Here is a 19,891-nt window from a genome sequence, read left to right as displayed (position 1 = left end):
TCTCAAAGCATGTAAGAGGAAGCAAAAGAGACGGATAAAAATGAAAGCATCAGCTCCAAAATAGCATAACCACCCCCAGCTGCTGCTTCTGCAGTGCTTTGGACAACTCTCTGGACTTGGTACACTTGTGCACTTTGGAGGTTAAAGATGTTGATGATAATCAATGAGTGTTAGAGGCTTTAATATTACTGCCTTAAATACTCTACAAACATAAGCCACCTGCTAGCTCACAAAGCATATGGTGATGACTTTCAAAAATTAACCAGAAAAAGAAAGCATTGTTTTTCCAGGAGTGACTTTGTCTGCCATCAGACATATTCCAGAGCAGAAAGGTGGCTTTTCATTGATCCATAATAATTCATATTTTGACAATGAAAACTGGAATCGCGTCCACTGCTACCGAGTCATTTGTATGCATCGTTTGCATTATTAACATTGTCACAGTGCTATTAGTGGCAATTCTCTGGAACATTTCGTGGGTTTGGAGCAGATTCTAATGTGATGACGTATCAGGCAGCAGCATATACTATCATCATTTGAAACCTTAAAGGAGTGTTATTTACCTCATAATTTGCTAGCATCCACAGCTCTGTTTCCCACTATCATTTGCAAAAGCATGGTGGTATTACACCTTGCCTGAAGACAGCTTATTACAAATATCTGTACATATTGGTTAGAAATCATTTGGCAAAGCAAATGTAATTACAGAGGTGCTGTAGGAAATGGACTTTATGACATAATTACCCTCACAAGACATTGTCCATCACTGTAAAGTAAGCCTCTGGATGAAAACTAGTTCTCCAGTATAAAGCGCCTATTAATCCAAAAAAGCTTACAACATTCCAAAGCTTTAGATTACAATAGACCAAATATTCCAGATATCCTTGCCCTTCCCACTGATTTCTACCAAGAGTTCTTTTGTGTGAGGACCTAGCTAGGCTCATCCATCTGGCAGTTATTGGAACTACAGTGCCACAGTTTTGTTTTGCCTTGCAAACTTTAAATCTGGACACACTACAGTACTGTTAAATGAAGTTGCAGCAGTACAACTTAACCCAAAAACTTTAGCACGACAATGGCTGAGGTATCACACATCTCTGATGGGACTGTAAGTACATTTGTAAGGAAAAAAATTCCAGGAATGCAGAATGTTAGCTCCAGCACAGCTGTTCTAATGAGCTCATTTAGACAGTGGTGACTAGGGAAAACTATGATTTTACCTGCAAAGGGCCATGTTGGGTATTTGCAGAAGTTAGTTGTAAGAGGTTCCATTTTTCAACTGATCAGAGAGCACAGTATGCCTTACTGCTGATGAGATGAACCAGGACCTTGGCAGATATCATTAAAGTTCACTCAGACGTAAGGCGCTAGAAAAACAAAATTGGACATTAGTTGCCATTTTCTGTAGCAATTTACAATCAGAATGTGACAGCTGTTCTGCTACTGCAACAGTATGTCAGTCCTGTGTGTTCAGTAAGGCCAATATTTAACAAGATGATCTGAAGTCCCTTATTGATTCAGTTTAGCCATGAGCTCAGACCTGAACTTTATTTCAGTGTCCAACTACTGGAAACCAATTGTGGCTTTCCACCTGGAAGCATTTATTTTTGCAGCAATCTGCCAATACCTGTACCTGTCTCATTAAGGAGGCAGGCTGCATCCCAGGTTGCTTCCATTTTGAAAGCTCCAGCATTTCTGACTGGCTCTTTCCTAATGCAAGTGGCAGCTTGAAATCACCATGATGATAAATCCAAAAAAGGGGACTGCCAGTTTTCCTGGGCACTTGGACATCTTGCATTCCTCATGCATCTAAGAGCTCTAATATCCTAAGGCATGCAAAGCATTACAGTACCAGGAACAAACCCCCAGCCATTTCAGTGGATGGGACTCTGCCATGCTATTCCCATGCTTGCATAGTGCTTTAACATACAAATCCAGAATATCACATATGCTAATGTCTACTAAAAAGACTTTTCATTTCAGGATCTCAGCTTAATGAATAAATGGAATCCTGCAGCATCACTGTGGATAAAATGATTGCATAGTATGAGTGATCAAGGAAGATCTTCAGTGATCTGTCAGAATGAATGAACACAAGTGAATGGCAAAGGAACTTATGTGGCCAGAGAGAAGAAAACCCAGCTGTGGTAATTCTCCCTGCTCAGCTTCAGCAGCAAAAATAGTGCAATCAGTGAATAATCTTTGATCCTTTGGCTCTGTGATGGCCCACTGCTTTGGTGAAGCAATCCCAATCTGTTTTGTTACATCTTGAGCTGCTAATTCAACTCTCAAGCATCAAGCAGTGTAGATGGTACAAGCACAGTGACTTCAGGGTCCATACATCTGTTACTCTTGTAACTGCTGCAAAAGCACAGAGGCTGCTTTGGCAGATGGAAGATTTGCCTTTGAGGAGAAATAGGTCAGATATCAGAAAGTAAAAACAGAAAAAAAGATGCAGTCTTTCTTCCCCAGCAGACTGGTGCTTTGCCCAAACAGATCCTTAGTAACTGAAGGCACAGCTCCTTGAGAGCAATTCCCCGCACATTGTGAAAGCCAACATTGCCCAGCCGGCTGAAGAGTATTAGGAAGGTCTCTGACCATACAAGCCTCTGATGAGGTACAAGCCAAGAGGAATGTAGTGAGAAGCAAGAATTGGAGGGCTCAGCATAAACACTTTGCTTGGGACACACCTCCTAGCGTTTGTGACTATTACAAGAGGGTAATTTTCTGTGGGAAGGCTCCATTTCTACATGCTGTTAATTAAATGCTGGAGGAAAGCAGAGAAATAGTGTTATATCTTCATGCAGTTAATCTAGTCACATGTACTCACTAGGATTGCACCGGCTTTTTTCATCCAAGTAGATGTCCCCACAATGATTGTTCTCCTATTTGTCTCACTGAAACTATTCTCCTCCCCCTCAGTTCCCACACTATTTTGAGGTAAGAATTCTAACTCCCATTTAGAATCATAGAATGGTTTGGGTTGGAAGGGACCTTTAAAGGTCATCTAGTCCAACCCCCTGCAATAAGCCGGGACATCTTTAACTAGATGAGGTTGCTCAGAACCCCATCCAGCCTGACCTTGAATGTTCCAGGGATGGGGCATCTGCCACCTCTCTGGACAACCTGTTCCAGTGTTTCACCACCCTCATCGTAAAAAATTTCTTCCTTATATCTAGTCTGAATCTACCCTTTTTTAGTTTAAAACCATTACCCCTTGTCATATTGCAACAGACCCTGCTAAAAAGTCTGTCCCCATCTTTCTTCTAAGCCCCTTTTAAGTGCTGAAAGGCCACACTAAGGTCTCCTTGGAGCCTTCTTTTCTCCAGGCTAAACCACCCCAATTTAAATCAATTCCAGCTAACAGATAGTGAATAAGAGGGAAACGGAAGTGATGAAAGCACAAAAAAAAGACTTAAAATAACAGGCAGGAGCTAGCACAGGGGATCTTTCATACCAGGCTGGACCTAATCATTAAGATAAGCACATTTATGTTGCTAAGGCTAACAATAGGCAAGTGTGCTGCAAAAATCTTTTGAGTATACAGAAATCATCAACCATCGATTCCTCCATAATCCACAGAATGTTTTATCATCAGATATGTTTGCATAGCATTAAGAAGCAATAAATCCACCTCTAAACAAAGTGATCACTTTTATATATATACAAGTTTACTAGTTATAAGAGATCAAAGGTTTATATCTTTTAAAGTTAAAAACACTATAAAACCTGAGAGATTATAACTGAGGGTGTTACATTAAAGGAAATTGTTTGAGATTGCAGGTGAGACCGTACAAGCCATTCTTCTCATGGTAGAAGGGTGTGAGCTTTTTAAAGAACTACTGGGAATCCTCAGTGGAGGATACAGTATAGTCGACATCATACATACCTTGAGTTTTCAGAGTAAGGGAAGGCAACAGCACAAGCCACTTCATCAAAGCTGACTTTTAACAGCTTGTTTTATACAAGTGGAAGTCCATGCAGTGAGTGCTTTTACATTTGTCTCACTGAATCCATCCTCCTTCCCTAAAGAAATGAGCCAAAAATAATAGACTTTTTAGAGGAGTTACATAGATTGTAGATAGTACAGTTACCAAAGATTTTAGTAGACTGTCTTTATGGGGTTACCTCTGATGGCAGCTCCTTTAAAGACAACAAAGTTATAACATACTGGCCTATTTAGTGAAAAGAAGGTGGCTAAACATTTAGGGAGAAGGCAATGAAGTTGTTCAACACTACACTGACAGCTTGCCTAAAAACAGCAGCAGGTGACCTTCTCCAAATAACCCCAGTCAGGTAGCAACTGTACTAGATGCCGAAGTCTGGTGTGTTATGCTGGTAAATCAGGAATGCCTCTACTCCAGCCAATGGTGTTAGACTGTTGGGAGATGAGACAATAGCAGAACTGCATCTTGTGGCCAGTTGAAGCAGAGGAATGTCAATACGGAGATAAAACAGTATTCAGAAGATTAGCACATTTTTTTCTATCCAGGGACTTCGGCCTGTCCTACAGTGCTTGCAAAGGGCATGGAAAGATCTTCTTTCCCCCTCCTTCTACACAAATCTTCCCATGGCAAGTCCAAAAAAACACATGATACTCTATACTCTGCTGAACTCTTCAGCTGTAAAATATGACTTCCACCGATTTTCTCTAGTGCTTTCTGCAGTGTCTTTATAGTTACTGCTATTTCTCAACAGGCTGCTTTAGCTTTCTTTTTAAAATCCTGCCAAATGTTAATGACAACAAATTCTCTGTTCCTCTCCTGATGCCCCCAAAAAGCCTTTTGGAGTTCTAGTTTAGAAAGATCACATGTGGGCCTTGGAGTGGAAACGGGCTGGCAGTAGGCAATCAACTTTCTCTTGACACAGAAAATTACCCTCTGCTAGGGCTATAATTTATTGACATGTCTTTCACTAACAGATCTTCTGGCACAAACTTATAACCAGCTCTTGCCACACAGCTATTCCCATCCACTGCACTTATTAATTAGAAAGCCTTCTAAATGTTATCTAGTAGCAAGAATTAAGCAGTTGTGTTTTGCAGATCATGTTGCTTAGCTTGCTCTTTCATTTCCTCTTATTCAACATTATCACGTTATGTTCCCTCTTCTTATGTGCTTTTCCTCTTCACAAAGCTCTTTAAACAGCTGCAAAGGGGGAGGGACCACTGTGCTCACGAAAACTCCACTTTGCAGAATGCTTCTGCCAGGTCCTACTGTCTGTCTCTTTCCAGGCATTTAATACCTCCAAGATTCAGGTTTGCTTTTACATCTCTTCCTTGTGCATCCCTGACAGCAGAGCCTATTGCCAGCTGTCTTAACTGAAGAACAGCAATCCACCTCTTCGTGTTATTGCCATGAAGAATACATATACCCTCTTTCTCTTTGTAGTGGGCTCCTTTTATTTTAACGGTAAGTGATCTTTTCTTTCAGATACAGTTTGCAGAACAGCAATAGCTTTCAGGGCTAGGAGATGATAGAACTGTGATATAAGCTCTCAGACAATTTGTAACTATTACCCTAGTAGGCTGCAAGACTTTAAGAGGATGCATGAAATTGATTATTTTAGTGTTTCTGGCTTGTTCGGTGTCAGCAAATCCCTACAATGGATATGGACAGACAGTAAGTTGGACATAAAATGACAGAGCAGTAGGAGATGACAATGATAATCACTAAATAATATCCCTTTCAATGCTCCCAGGATCATCTGTGATGGGAAAAGCAGGTATTGTGCTCGCAGTGAAAAAAAATTAAAAATTAACCATGTCATGTCCAACAGACATGAACCATAAGACAGATATCACCCCTCTAATTATTGGCTCAAGTTCAGATATTTTGCAAAGTTCATACTTCCTAATTGTTTGATTAGTATGTAAATAGTTTAAATTAAGTTGAAATATGTAAATATATGCTAAAAAAGCGCAAACATACATTAAGAACATTTTCTTTAGTCCACCAGGATTTCTTGCATATGCTTTAGTCAACATGCACAGCCCGACAGCAGCATGAAATAGTGCATTTACCATGGGAGCTTCTTCCCACAGAGGGACTCCACTGAACTCTTCAGAGTGAAACCGGCTGATATTGAACTGACACAAAAATCACATCTTTCCCATAATTACCTATTCATCCCCCAGTTGTTTTGTTTCTTCAGTCACTGAAAGGCAACTTTAGAAAACATCTGCTTTGTAACAAATGACGAGTGAGGGCCTACTTTATATTCTTAGATTACACACTTTTTAATCCATTAGTATTTCCTTTTTAGTTGCATTAATTGCAGTGCAGAAATTAAAATAGTCTTTAAATACAGTAAATTCACCACTACATCCATTGGAACAAAAAGTGTTCCAAATTAGCATGCATTGTTCTAAGAGGTTATATAAATCTTTTTACTCATGAATATGCTGAGAAGTAACATCATGAAGTCATTTCAGATAAGATAATGGGATTGTCTTATTGCTGCTTCTTGTTTGCTCTTTACAAATTACAGATGGGAATTTGATATGTCACCATTGTCCACTTAAGTTATTTGTGAGAGAGGAAAGAACAAAAATGACAACATGTGCTACAATATATTATTTCTAAACAAATGCTATTTCAACATTTATTAAAATAACCAAAGTCAGGGAAACAGATTAATCATGCCTTATGTTAAAGTTTGCAATTTAGACAGTGGTAACAGTGCACGTGCCTGTATTTGTCAACATTGCTCCCTATTCTGTTCTGTGGAAATCACTCCAACATATTTGTCATTACACTGAAAATAAACAACATAACACAGGATGACTAGTTATTTCATTTTATATATTTAATTTAGAACATGTCAAAGGGAAAGTTTGCACAGGGGACTGAATGAAGTCTGTGGGTTTTTTCTTCTGCTGTGAAATTGGAATTGGAAGCATCCTGATGCAATTTTTTTTTTTATGGTCATACTCCCACAGAGAAAACAAACTTACTGCAGAATGTGTACTGCAAGTTATGTGGCAATTTGCTCTCCTTGTCATGGAGCAGATGTGTAGCGTGTTCAGTGAAGCTGAAACAATTTTCCTAGCTCAGGTTCCACCCCAATGTGTTTTCACTGTTACTGCTTTCAGTACACAAAAATACTCCACCCCCAAATTAGGACTGCTTCATCATTCTTGTTAAAATCATTTGTCTAAAAGCATCAGTCTATCCTCTGCAACATTTCTGGTGATTACTGCTATTTGCAAAAAACAGTTTGCAAGGGAAACTGCACTTTCGTTTCTTCCAACTATGAGAGGCAAAAGAGTAGTTTCAAACGCATAGCTACTGATGTAAATTTATGATGATTTCATGCATATAAAGATGAACTTGAATGCCTGGTAATTTTGTTCTCATTAGGTGGCATCTGGTTAATATGTAGATTGGTAATGGAAAAATAGATTAGAAAAATTATACAAGAATCACTCATTTTTACATGTTATTTACAGAGTGGATTTAGCAACCTTTAAGGCAGTGCACTGCTGACATCTAGCGGTATTTGATACAGGCATCTGAGAGAGACGAGTGAAGAGCCCCTTCGATCGTTATTTCTAATTATTAAGTTATTTAAAGGTTGGGATGGGATGGCAATTTTATAAAGAATTATTTATTACAGGAACCCCTTCCCTAAGAACAGATAATAATTTCTTAAAGGGATTCATTATTAACAAATCATTTTTTATAATTGTCATGGCCTGTCATTCATCTACATAGTTTATTGAGTCAGTACTTCAAAATCTGAGCTGTTCTCATCAGACATGCAGACCCCACAGTATGTTTCGATTTGCAGACCAGACTACTATGATTGCTAAAACCAGGTTTCAGAGAATAGGATTATCACAAATTCAGAATTAGCTTTCTGCAAATATTCTGCAGTTTCTACTTCTTACTTGCTGCTTAGCAAATACTCCATATGCTAGAATATTTACAGAAAAAGATGGCAACACAGTGAAAACATATTTATCAATTCAAACAAGAGCTCACTGTCATTGCTAGCAGCAATCAGTGATCACTGTATGAAACAAACCAAATGGCAATTTAATTATATTTGAATTATAGCCATCTGCTTATGTCACTTTTACATATGCAACAGCAGGAATGTTTGTTAAAAAAACACAACAAAACAAAAAACACCACACAAAACAACACAAAAAAATCACTTTAAACAAGATTCTCTCTTTAGCTACCACAAGGCTTCTCACCTATCCTTATAAACACAGATCAACTCATTCCTAGAGTGCAGCCCCATTTTCTTCACAGTATCAAACTTAGCTCTATCTTGATTGCAATACATCAGAAAAAACAGAATCTGAAGCTTAGCAAGGATCAACATAGCTCTAGCTTGATAAGCCTTTGATTAGGCAGGCTTACATTGAGAATAAATGTAATATTAAAATATCACATGGTACTAGGGCTTTTATAATGACTTTCAGGGAGGTACAAAGCAAGTATGAATCAAAAAAACAAACTGACCCAACAAACACAGACATATTCATCCAAATTTGTCTTCCCAAATGGCTTGGGAAGTGTTTGTGAAGCCTATTCTGAAGAGCAATGTTGTGGTTAAGTATATGTGACAAAATTTGTGCTACCGATGCCATAGCATCTGCTGGTCTTAAAAGAATTAAAACAAGCTTGGTGTTTACCTCAACCTTTCTCCAGAGCTCAAGTAAAAGCTGTTCTTAGATGTGAAAAATCTGTTCAATATTGTTTCCTTTTTTGTGTCTCCACTTTCTTACTGGATCAAACAAGAAGTTCTTAGAGTATTTTTTTAATCTGAGTGGAATTCACAAGTACCAAGTTTCAGGAGAGACTTGTTCCCCCTAGCAACTTACAGCCCAATTCACATAGAAACTAGGCACCTTCTAGAAATGCACACAAACTTTGGCTACTTAGGTAATCCTGGCCTTTTGATGTCTGCCTTTCTCTGGATCTCATGGATATGCTATAACATTAATTTGTTCTGATTTTTTATGTACCACAAATTTAAAATACTTGCATGGCCAGTGGTTTTTGCTGTGTGGAAATGCTCTGGGGAATAATAAAGCAAATATGCTGTAGGGACACTATCCTCAATTCTGCAATATCTAGGGTTGAGTTAGGTGCCCTTTCCTGTGGAAGAATCATTCTATCAATTGGATTAGAATCTGTTTTCATTAACACCTGTGTCTATCACTGTCAGCTGTATAACACAACACAGAATTACTAGACACAGAGCAGAATCTCTCTGGGTCAATTCTGTTGGCAGGACATTACCAGGACCTTAGTCATCAGTATTATTCAGTGGTCAATAGTGGTTTGAAAAGTCCACTAGAATGGCTTTAAAAACCACATGCAAGAACATGGGAACAGATGCAGTTACCTCTGGGGTTGTGCCACAAGCTGTTCTGCTCCATGGTGAATGTTGAGGCTTGTTTGATAGTATCCTGCAGATACCTTATTTTGCAGTCACTAAACTCCAGGTTTACAGTATTTGTGCTAGTCCATAAATTTGATTTTGTTTCCACATAAAATAAGGCTTACGTACTGCCTCAGGTTTTCAAATAAAATCATGCTGAAACAGAAACATCACTAGCTACCAAAGAGCTTTTAATCATTAAAAACCCCTTATGGCTCCTGCAGCTCATCGCCTGGTTTTCCCTACACAGATCAGTCTTTCAATTTGTACACGTGCCTGCAACTCTGTCTCCTACAACACTAAAGAGAGAAGTCGCAGCCAGACTCCCTGCATTTGGATCATTAAAACGTTCTTCCTCTGTTATTAAGAGAGTGGTTTGCTCCCCGTTTCTATTTCTCAATGTACTCCCAAAAGTATCTATCAATTTGAGCTTTACATTTTACCATGAAAAAACCCCAAGGGTTCTGATTTATCTGCTTTGATCTATGCTCTGTGAAAGACAGTCAACTTCAGAACAGATATTGGTGCAAGCACCATATCCTTCTGTTCACACAAGCCTACAGTCTTTACAAAATCAAAAGCCCTCATTATTTCATGAAGACCATCTGATGCACAGAAATTCTGTGATCCCTACATCATGTCTCTTGGTCTCCTTTCTGAAGTCCTGTTACGTGATGTTTTACAGGAAGCACCGCAGCAGATGCTGAAGAAAAGTTAATGAACCACCTACTGAGTCCTGACAGGTACAATAAGTTAATTCGACCAGCTGTCAACTCATCCCAGTTGGTATCTATAGAATTGCAGGTTTCCCTGGCACAGCTCATCAGCGTGGTAAGTTCAAATTAGGCTATGCCTTTTAATTCATTACTACCTGCACAGTACTCTAAGTAAAAGTCATATTGGTATTACTATGTCCCTGTTATTTTCTAGTTTACATAATAATACTTAATAGGCGGGGCCCATACATGGCAATTTACTGGTTTTATACTTCAGAATGCAGCTACAACAGGGAGATCAATCTATGCCTAAGCAATAAAGAACAGTGGCCAGATCTTCAGCCAATAAAATTTGATTGATCAAAAAATCAAAATCATTCCAGTGATTTCAGTACAGCTACAGTAAATTACACCAGGTCAGGACCTATCCTGGACTGTGTATACAATGCTAAACAATCTTCTGCTTTTTGCATCAAAGAAATCTGGTTTAATGGCCTGAAAACAAGCTACAAAGCCAGCTCAACATCTCATGGCATATCAGGCATATCAGCAAAGAACAGTGAAATATTGTAAAGAAAAAGACATGTTAATTCTGGCTGGAATAGTTTAACGTGGTTAAAACAATCCTCACGTAAGCAACTCCTCATATTCAATAAAAATTACTTCAATGGGTCTGAAAGACATTTTCAGTCACAAGGTTAGCATGTGTTTAACAGTTCTTCCAAGGCACAAATACACACCTCAGTGCCAAGAGAGGTTTAGCATTAACTGCAGTGGGAACAAGATCCAGCACATAAGTGGGGATAATTTCCTGAATCGGGGCTTTCAACTCTGCTGCTCTCTCCCTGGATGAAAAAGATGATACAGATGACTGCCTCCCTGCCAGAATTTGTGTGTGGGCCAGTGACTGGATGGCTGCAAACTTTAAGAGACCTATATAATTTATACTCTGAAACTCAAGAAGAAAAGACAGACACTCATGGAACATAAGGGAAACTATACAAGCAGATGAGCTTTCCTATATATGTGCAGGCTGATTTATACAGGATATACTGTCATGTATACCAGATGACTCTGGGACAAGTGCTCCCTCCCTCTCTCCTGGAGAATTCCACCTGGACACAGACATGCCTCCTCACACAGTACACTGCCACCACTAGCACAGTGTCCTCCCAGATTGCAGATTCTGGGCATAAAAAGCGAGGTGCCTTGCCCCCACAGGCCCTAGCAATCAACAACCTAAACAGAGTAGATGAATGAGCTAGGATCAAGAATGGCACAGCTCAGTCCCTCTGTATCCTCATTCTTCAAGCACAAAATAAAATTAAGCATCTTATAGGCTCTGACAATCTCAAGCATCTTCAGGATCGCAGAATTAACCTGTTTTCCTGCAGAAATCCTCCTGACTCTTTGACCTCCTACCTTGCCCCTTCAGTAGAGCCCCAGCCATACAGATCTGCTGCAGAGAGACTTCTCTTCTGGACTGCTGTCCAGAGAGACAGTGGTTTCATGAAGCAGAGCTTGCCAGCTGAGAGCTTACATGGCAAAACCTTACATAAACCTCATACAAGTTAATCTAGGCCTTCCTGGTGGTCAAATATGCCTTCTGTTTCAAATCAAATCCACAGGGGGTAAGGGGGCAGAAATCAGCTCAGCAGAGTGGTGGTTATTGGTCCCAAATAGCCATACTCCAGTCACAACTGTCCTTGTTAAAAGCCACTTGGAGCTCTACACTTGTGGGGTTACTATTTATCATCAGTATGTGCACAAGACTGGCCATATTACCAGCAGAGAAATGCCTGTCTTGAAATACACTGGATGAAATCATGCTGCACAGTTGGAGATATCCTCAAAAGCCTACTGAATAAATCTTAGTACTGCAATAAACCGAAACATTTTAGAGGACTACTCTTCTCTCTCTTTTTTGCTGCAGAATGAACGGGAGCAGATCATGACTACAAATGTCTGGCTGAACCAGGTAACCAAACCCACAGAGGCATGCTCTTGCAAGCCACAAATGCAACTGCTTTCACTCCATCACAGTGATTGTTTTGTTAGTGCTGGTCTGGCTACTCCCATCACTACTGTACAATTCTTCTCTTAGGAGTGGATTGATTATCGTTTGGCTTGGAAGCCCTCTGACTATGAAGGAATAAATAAGCTGAGAATACCTGCAAAACACATCTGGTTGCCAGACATTGTGCTTTACAATAAGTAAGTAAAACTTCTGTGGTTTATGCTGACAGTGAACAAAACTTTAACCATGTATCAAGAAACAACCATCAGAACCAATGAAGTAGGTCTGATAAAATTCTAAAACTAAATTTTGTAACTTCTAGCCAGTATCAAAGTGTATCTGACTGGGGTACTGGCGTCAAAGATAATTTTAGTAAAATCAGGGCTCTGGTTAAAGAAATTCCAGCAGACTTGGAGCATGTCTGCAGTGTGAGCTGTTAAAACACCAGGGGATCTGTGACAAGGCTCACAACTGAGACTCAGATGTATATCAAACTAGACTATATGGAAAGCATTAATTGTAAGTACAAGCGCAGCCATAACTGGTCATGCTTGCAAGGAGATAAGACATCTGGAATTCTATTGGACATCTTAGGTTCTGAGCTACATTTTTGTCTCCTACTTCTTCTTCTCCCCTCCCTTCCACCACAAACCCCAGAACACAAATCTGTTACAAACTTCACATGTACCAGAACTCCATGAGTTAATATTCATTTACAAAAACAAATTATGTTCTGATTTCATAAAGCATTAAAAAATCAATTATAAGAATACATAATAAATCTGTCAACATTTGACCCTGTTGCTTTACAGTACTGAGAAAAATAAAAGCCTGGTGCTAGACCATACTTCAGTTCTTCTTTCAAACAAACAGCTAACTGCCAATTTTGTTTTGCTTTGCTTTGTTTTTAAGTCTCTAGCAAAGCCTTGAAGTGGATGATATCAAGACTTTGAGAAAAAAAAATCAAAACTTATAATATACTTTTATGATACTTTGAAAAACAATGAACTCATAAACACGTGATGGTTTATGAACATATACAGATGGGAAAATTAGGAAGTTTATATATAACTGAGTTAAGTCCCTAGAATCCTGCTGCTGGAAATCAGATTTGAGAAATACTTAAAACTATTGTATTAGTCACAAAATAATTCAGCCAGTGGATTAGGATGTACTCTGCCTGGTCAAATCTTGTTCTGGTAAATTGTGTCCCCACCCCCTACTGCTTTCTTCCTTACTCTCCAAACGATACCATTTAATGGATTATAAGAATGGAAAGAAAGTTTTTAAAGGCTTCTTAAATGTATAGGAACAAGCTTTTTGCCTCATTGGATTTATATATTAGTACAAAGCTTCAAATTAAAATTTTAGATAAAGGACAACCCTCTGTAACTTTCTGCTGCAGAAGCAGTGTTTCAAAGGCATCAGTCAGTTCAAGAAGGTGCTAAAGAAAACACAAAGAGCATTCCCATGCCCCACAGCTCTGTCCATATGTAGCCTGTGCACAGGAGTGCAGGGGCCACTGAGACAGCATCAGCAGCCCAGCCTCTATCCCACAGCTGAACCAAGGGCAGCCAGCAGAAGAACCTACAGATTCTCAGCCCAGGAGTCTACCCAGTACATTGTACAGCGTAATGGTAAATCTAACTCAGGTAGATACAGACATATGAGAAATAAGATAGAACCTCTTTACTAAAAAATAGCAATTTTATTGGCAATGAACTAATGACCCTTGTACACTACAGCCTCTCACTTCCGCATCTGTTTGTTTCAATGCCTACATGAGTTAGCTACAAGGGTCTCAGCTCAGCGCCAGGCACCAGCATTGGTAACGTGAGGCCTCTCCAGAGCCAAACGCAACTGATCTGGAGAACAGCTACACATGTGCCAAGCCTTGGATACTTGTCACACTTCCCTGCTTAGAAAAAAATCAACTTTAGCACTGAAATAGCCCTATTTTCCATGATGTTTTGTGAACAAACAAGTGATTCACTAGACTTTTTATTAACTCTTAAGGGGCCCATTTCCACTCAAATAAAAGGGTGCTACTTAACCATAGTCAGCTGAACTTCATTTGTTCACTTGCAGTGAGTTTGGTCCTATATTTTTGCAGATAACATATGGCCTTTAGGCTATGTGCATTTCTTTACAGATATGTTTATCAAAAGGAAGGCATGTGGAATGTATCTAGTACAGACTCTTCTTTGCAGTATAACTAAGTGGCTAACCCAGTTTTTAATAAAAGTGATTGATCGACATAGGAACAAATCTTTGAGTTTCCTCATCTGTCAGGAAAAACAGTCACTGATAGTTGTTCCCTCCTACTGTTACACTTTTCTTTAGTAGCCTGATTGGCTGAGTTTGAAAGGTGTTGCATAGCACAGGTGAGAAGATGCAGTGAATAGACTCAAACCCACTAAATTTCAATAATATTTATCAGCAATTGACCACCTCACATTTCTACCTCAGGATACTTCATCGGTCAAACAGCCCTAAGTTGTTCACCCAGAAATATTGGACAGGGGAAGATATTGACTACTGACTGATAATGATCTTCTCCCTGAATTAAAGGGCCCATCATAACATAGAAGAGTCTCCTGGTGGAAGTTTGGCAGTTGGAGGAGATAGAGAGTCAAGATTATTTGTGGGCACTAAGAACACTGTGGCTTGTTTGTTCTGGTTTTGTAATAAGTAAACATTAACTGGAGTGATGTAATAAATTGTAAACCATCTAATTACATTTCCTCTGCCTACACTCTCCCTGCATTTCTAACTAACACTGCTCATCCTTATTTCCTCGTCCAAGTCATTTAGGAGTGTTGCTCTTAGCAGTGGCTGTGTTCCAGATCAAAGGTACCTCCATTTTCATGCTGGATGATGTAATTTTTACTCAGCCTTCAGAGATGTTGTAAGCCTTAATTACTTTAACAAAATACTTTGAGTTCTTTGGATGAAACAGAGATGCATATTTATTATTGAATAATAATTTTATAAAATAATTTTTAAAGTATTGGACTAAATATAAATTCTCTGATTGGGAGAAATGCATACATTAATCTCCCTATCAAGTTATACCTCCCTACAACATAGATTTCAAAATCAAAATATTACTAAATTTTGATTCTAGGAACAGCTGAGGCCCACAAGACCAAGAATGTCAGAGCTTTTCTGTTTTGAACTGTTTTTCCTCTTAATGTTTTATTATCTTCTCTCCTTTTTCTTTCCTCTTGTTTCATTAGTGCGGATGGCACATATGAAGTTTCACTTTACACAAATGCAATTGTAAAGAATAATGGAAGCATTCGCTGGTTGCCACCAGCCATTTACAAGAGTGCCTGCAAGATTGAAGTTAAGCATTTCCCATTTGATCAACAAAACTGCACATTAAAGTTCCGGTCTTGGACATATGATCATACAGAAATTGATATGGTGCTTAAAACTTCCATGGCAAGCATGGACGACTTTACGCCAAGTGGAGAGTGGGACATTGTAGCACTCCCAGGAAGAAGGACTGTAAATCCTTTGGACCCCAATTATGTTGATGTGACATATGACTTCATTATTAAAAGGAAACCTCTTTTTTATACCATCAATCTTATCATTCCATGTGTGCTAATTACATCCTTAGCCATCCTGGTGTTCTACTTGCCTTCAGACTGTGGTGAAAAAATGACCTTATGCATATCTGTGTTGCTTGCCTTGACTGTGTTCTTGCTGTTGATATCCAAAATAGTCCCTCCAACATCTCTAGATGTTCCACTGATTGGGAAGTATCTCATGTTTACAATGGTACTAGTGACCTTCTCAATAGTTACCAGTGTCTGTGTACTCAATGTCCACCATAGATCTCCAAGTACTCACACTATGCCCCCTTGGGTAAAGCTGGTTTTCCTTGAAAGACTCCCAGCCTACCTGTTCATGAAGCGTCCAGAAAATAATTCTCCACGGCAAAAGCTGTGCAACTGCAAAAAGACAAAAGCTGAGAATCGTTGTATGGAGCCAGCTGACTTCTACAAGAACTCTACCTATTTTTTGAATACAGCCTCTGCCAAAAAATGTGATATGAAAATCACTGAGACTCTTGACAATGTCAGCAGCCATCGAGATTTTAGGTTAAGAACAGGCACAAAATTTTCTCCTGAGGTCCAAGAAGCAATTGATGGAGTCAGTTTTATAGCAGAGCACATGAAAAGTGATGACAACGACCAGAGTGTAAGTAAAAATGAGAAATCATCCCAGTCTTTCCAAACTTCATCTCCTGTCCTCCCCTGTAACACGCTGTTCTTCAGAAAGCATATTTGAACTTCCTAGTTATTCTGAAGTTTTTAGAGAGATTCTAGCTATAGCTTATAAGAGGAAATAATTTTTGCTGTTAAAAGAACTTAATGAATAGCAATTTGGTAAACACCAATACTCTCCTGGAACGTAACATGGTTATTTCTACAAAGAGAGAATGTTGATTGCCCAGTAAGTCATGAAGCACCCTTGAAAACACCATGTTGTCACATGCAAGTAGTGTTTGGCAGGGGGGGGAAATAATATTTAGTTCCAGGTCAGAAAAAGAATATTTTCACTCATTGTATTCAGTAAGGCTGTGACTCAACCCATGGCCAGGCCACATTAACCAGAAGCAATCTACCTGCAGTTCAAGCATTTATTTACCTAATTGGGCACAGAAGGGGGATTTAGTAAAATTGGTAAAATGCCTTTGCAAACACCCTCTCTGGGCTAAGATATCTGTCTGCATATAGCAAACATAATGGGTAGGATCGAAATCCTAATGCCAGCAGAGCTGACACTTCTTTCATTTGAGTTAAATCAGACTTGTTATTAGCTATAAGATGTACTTTATCCAGGATGCATTTAAGCAGTGCTGCTGCTGCCCTATTCACTTGTCCTACTCATGTGCTACTAGCTAGCACACTAAAGCTGATATAAATACACTGTGAATAATGCTTGGAAAAACTCAGATGGTTCAGAGTTTTGTTCAGTCAAGCACCCATAATTAGGAAAAAAATCAACCTCATACCTACCAGTGTCCCCTCTGTGACCCAGATCCCAGTTAGACTCTAGGTTCTCTATTTCTGTTCTGCTCTCCCTCCCTCAGCCAAGCTGATTAAATAAAGTTGGGTTTCCGGTCTTGCAGAAGTCCCTTGAGGAGCATGCCACTGAGTAGTTCATGTTTCCTATTAACTGAAATTACTGTCAATATAAATAAAGAAGATCAGCTATTAACATTAGACATGAGCTTGTAAACATTGAAACTGACTTAACAGAAGCAGACTTCATAGAGCAGAAAAAAAGTTTACTAATAGCTCAAAAATTCTTGCAAGAATGTGTTGCATACTTAAAGGATCTACAAAGCTTCCATGTGATATTAAGAACAATTTTCAAGGTTATTTTATACATTAAAATTAATTGAATGCTTTTCACACAGGGTCCTCTGATATTACATATCACTTTTCTATATTCATAATTTTAATCTCTGCTTTCTTCCTTCATTATCATGGTCTGATAACAACTGCTCATGTACATCTACTACAGTATGATTTCAGAAGCACACAATTCCCATTAGCAGCAGTGGAAATTAAAAGTGTGCACTGAAGGAAAAATACATAATGTTCTAATATAAGACATGAGATAATTGACAAGCAAGGTAAAGCCATTGAGGTGAGGATGTCCCATGTGTAACTAGAATCAAAGAGAGAGGGTAAAATAATCAATTCTGAGATGCAAATGAAGATTGATATATTCCCCCTTTACAACAATAGTCTGATAGTCACTTCAGTTTGAGAACAGAATCTAAGGCCATGACTTTCACAGACAATATATGCAAGGCAAAAAGGGATTTTAATAAAAGCAGCAGTATTAATATGCATTAAAACCCTTGATTAGGATGACTGCTGACAAGAAAAGAACTCTGAAGCTAACCCTTTTTAACAGCAGTAAACACCATCTATTTTTGTCCGCTGAGATTAATAACATCTGCAAACCAAAATTAAAGGAAAAAAATTCCTTAATTGGATTAGAGTGTAGGTTATTCCGGGCTGGCTTCCACCCAGCAGCCACGCTCAGTACCTGGTGCCTCCAAGACAGCTAAGAAATATTTATAATATTTTTCACCACTGCCTAAAATGGTTGTAGGAGAAAAATCCCTTCCCAAGCCTAAAGTCAGTTTATTCCCTGAACCTTCAGATTTGTTTACTTTTATTTTCATAAACAAAACCTCAGCATTAGCAAGAGGAAGAGCAAAAGAATATGACAAATTGCTAATATCTTTAATTGGCTTTTTCTTCCAGGTCATTGAAGATTGGAAGTATGTTGCCATGGTAGTGGACAGGCTGTTTCTCTGGATATTCGTCCTTGTTTGTGTCCTGGGGACTGTTGGATTATTTCTGCAGCCACTTTTTCAAAACCATACTGCTGCTATGAACCCTTAGTTGTCATTTAAAACTGTCAATAGTTACATAGATGTTAAGTCTCATTCTGCTCTCAGTTTCCCCCCTGTTAAATCCACAGAGGTGCCAACTGATGTGCTCTTACATCAGATTTAGAGTAGGGAAATGTAAAGCAGAACTTGACTTACTGTGGTAGGAGAAAAAAACCAAAACAAACAGAAAACTACTATTTTTTCCAATGAGTTCAGTATTTCTGGTGATATCTTGGTCCTTTTTTCAATTATTTGAAGTCTGAACATTACAAAAGCACTTACTGTACAGTATGCCATCCTGGCTCACAAGGATTATTATTTTAAAAGTATTTTACATACATTGCCTCAGGAAGGACATTTTCTTTCCTTAGAATACTGCAATTTCCCTATTACAAAGAAGGTATTGCTATGACATTTATTTCATTCAAATGCATCAAAACTATTTGTGACTGATTTATGAAGAGCTTTACAGGTGGAATCACTGTTTAGCTGTTTGAGTATGATATTTAAACCTGAACTGAGAAACAGACACATTCTTCTGAGTATGTCTGGTTATAAGTATAACCACTAATAGGTTTCTCTCTTTGCCATTTCTGATAGCTGATTGATCAACAGAGGCCAAATTAATATATGACAAACAAACCTGTATATACTCTGTTCAATGATGAAATACAAATAAAATGTAAAATTTTCCTTTATATAGATTTAATCCTGAAATGTTCCTGCAACTTTAACAGCTCATGTAATTGGGGTCCATACACATTTTCATGAACCCAAGGCTAAGAGCACAGGAAAGCATCTAGAGCAGGCAATTGTGAAAGGCAGCTAGAATGAGAAGTCATCTGAATACAGACAGACACACATGTTTTGCTGGGGAGATTTTAAGCAGATTTAAGTATAATCCTCAACAAATTAGCTAGGAAAGCACATAACGCACATACAGTCTTAAAGTCTTTGGCAAAGGACAGATCAAGGCCCTAGACTCCCATCACAGGACAATCCCACCACACTTTGTTCCAGGTAGCTTGTAACCTACAAAAGGAGAAGACATTTTTCAAGCTCAACCAATCTCAGCTTTTCCTTGGGGTGTGATCAGAACGCATAACAATTTCACCACCATTGACAGATACAACTAATGACTGGTGAACAAAGTGGCAAAATCCACTACTACTTGTGAAGGGGATGTGACGGTCACCTGTCCCAGTGGAGGATTAGCTGACACCTAAACCTGTGTTCTTGAACCAGCCACAGTTGAAGACAGCTCCAGCTCTATTCGCTGTCATCAAAACTGAGCTACATCTCTACCTAGATCACCATTCCCAGGCAGCT

At 38.8% G+C, this 19,891-nt stretch overlaps 1 protein-coding gene across 1 annotated transcript; it reads left to right on the top strand.

Moving 5' to 3' along the window:
- Window positions 1-5,171: 5,171 nt before the first annotated feature.
- CHRNB4 (cholinergic receptor nicotinic beta 4 subunit) lies at window positions 5,172-19,236 on the top strand. The gene is made up of 6 exons (XM_075043981.1): window positions 5,172-5,411; window positions 10,085-10,230; window positions 12,049-12,093; window positions 12,220-12,329; window positions 15,372-16,344; window positions 18,432-19,236. The coding sequence occupies exons 1-6, from the start codon at window positions 5,357-5,359 to the stop codon at window positions 18,570-18,572; spliced, it is 1,470 nt and encodes a 489-aa protein (XP_074900082.1). The 5' UTR covers window positions 5,172-5,356; the 3' UTR covers window positions 18,573-19,236.
- The last annotated feature ends 655 nt before the right edge of the window (window positions 19,237-19,891 follow it).

This window comes from Buteo buteo, chromosome 13 (assembly GCF_964188355.1).
Source record: "Buteo buteo chromosome 13, bButBut1.hap1.1, whole genome shotgun sequence".
Taxonomy (NCBI): Eukaryota; Metazoa; Chordata; class Aves; order Accipitriformes; family Accipitridae; genus Buteo; species Buteo buteo.
The sequence above is the reverse complement of the archived record's forward strand: the minus strand, read 5'-3'. Positions and strand labels throughout refer to the sequence as shown.

What these genes read in the sequence shown, in the direction of transcription:
- CHRNB4 (XM_075043981.1), top strand. Translation starts at nt 5,357, where the DNA reads ATGAAGAATACATATACCCTCTTTCTCTTTGTAGTGGGCTCCTTTTAT. An exon ending in CAAATGTCTGGCTGAACCAG is followed by an intron (nt 12,094 to 12,219) that starts GTAACCAAACCC and finishes TTCTTCTCTTAG; the next exon opens with GAGTGGATTGATTATCGTTT. An exon ending in GTGATGACAACGACCAGAGT is followed by an intron (nt 16,345 to 18,431) that starts GTAAGTAAAAAT and finishes TTTTTCTTCCAG; the next exon opens with GTCATTGAAGATTGGAAGTA.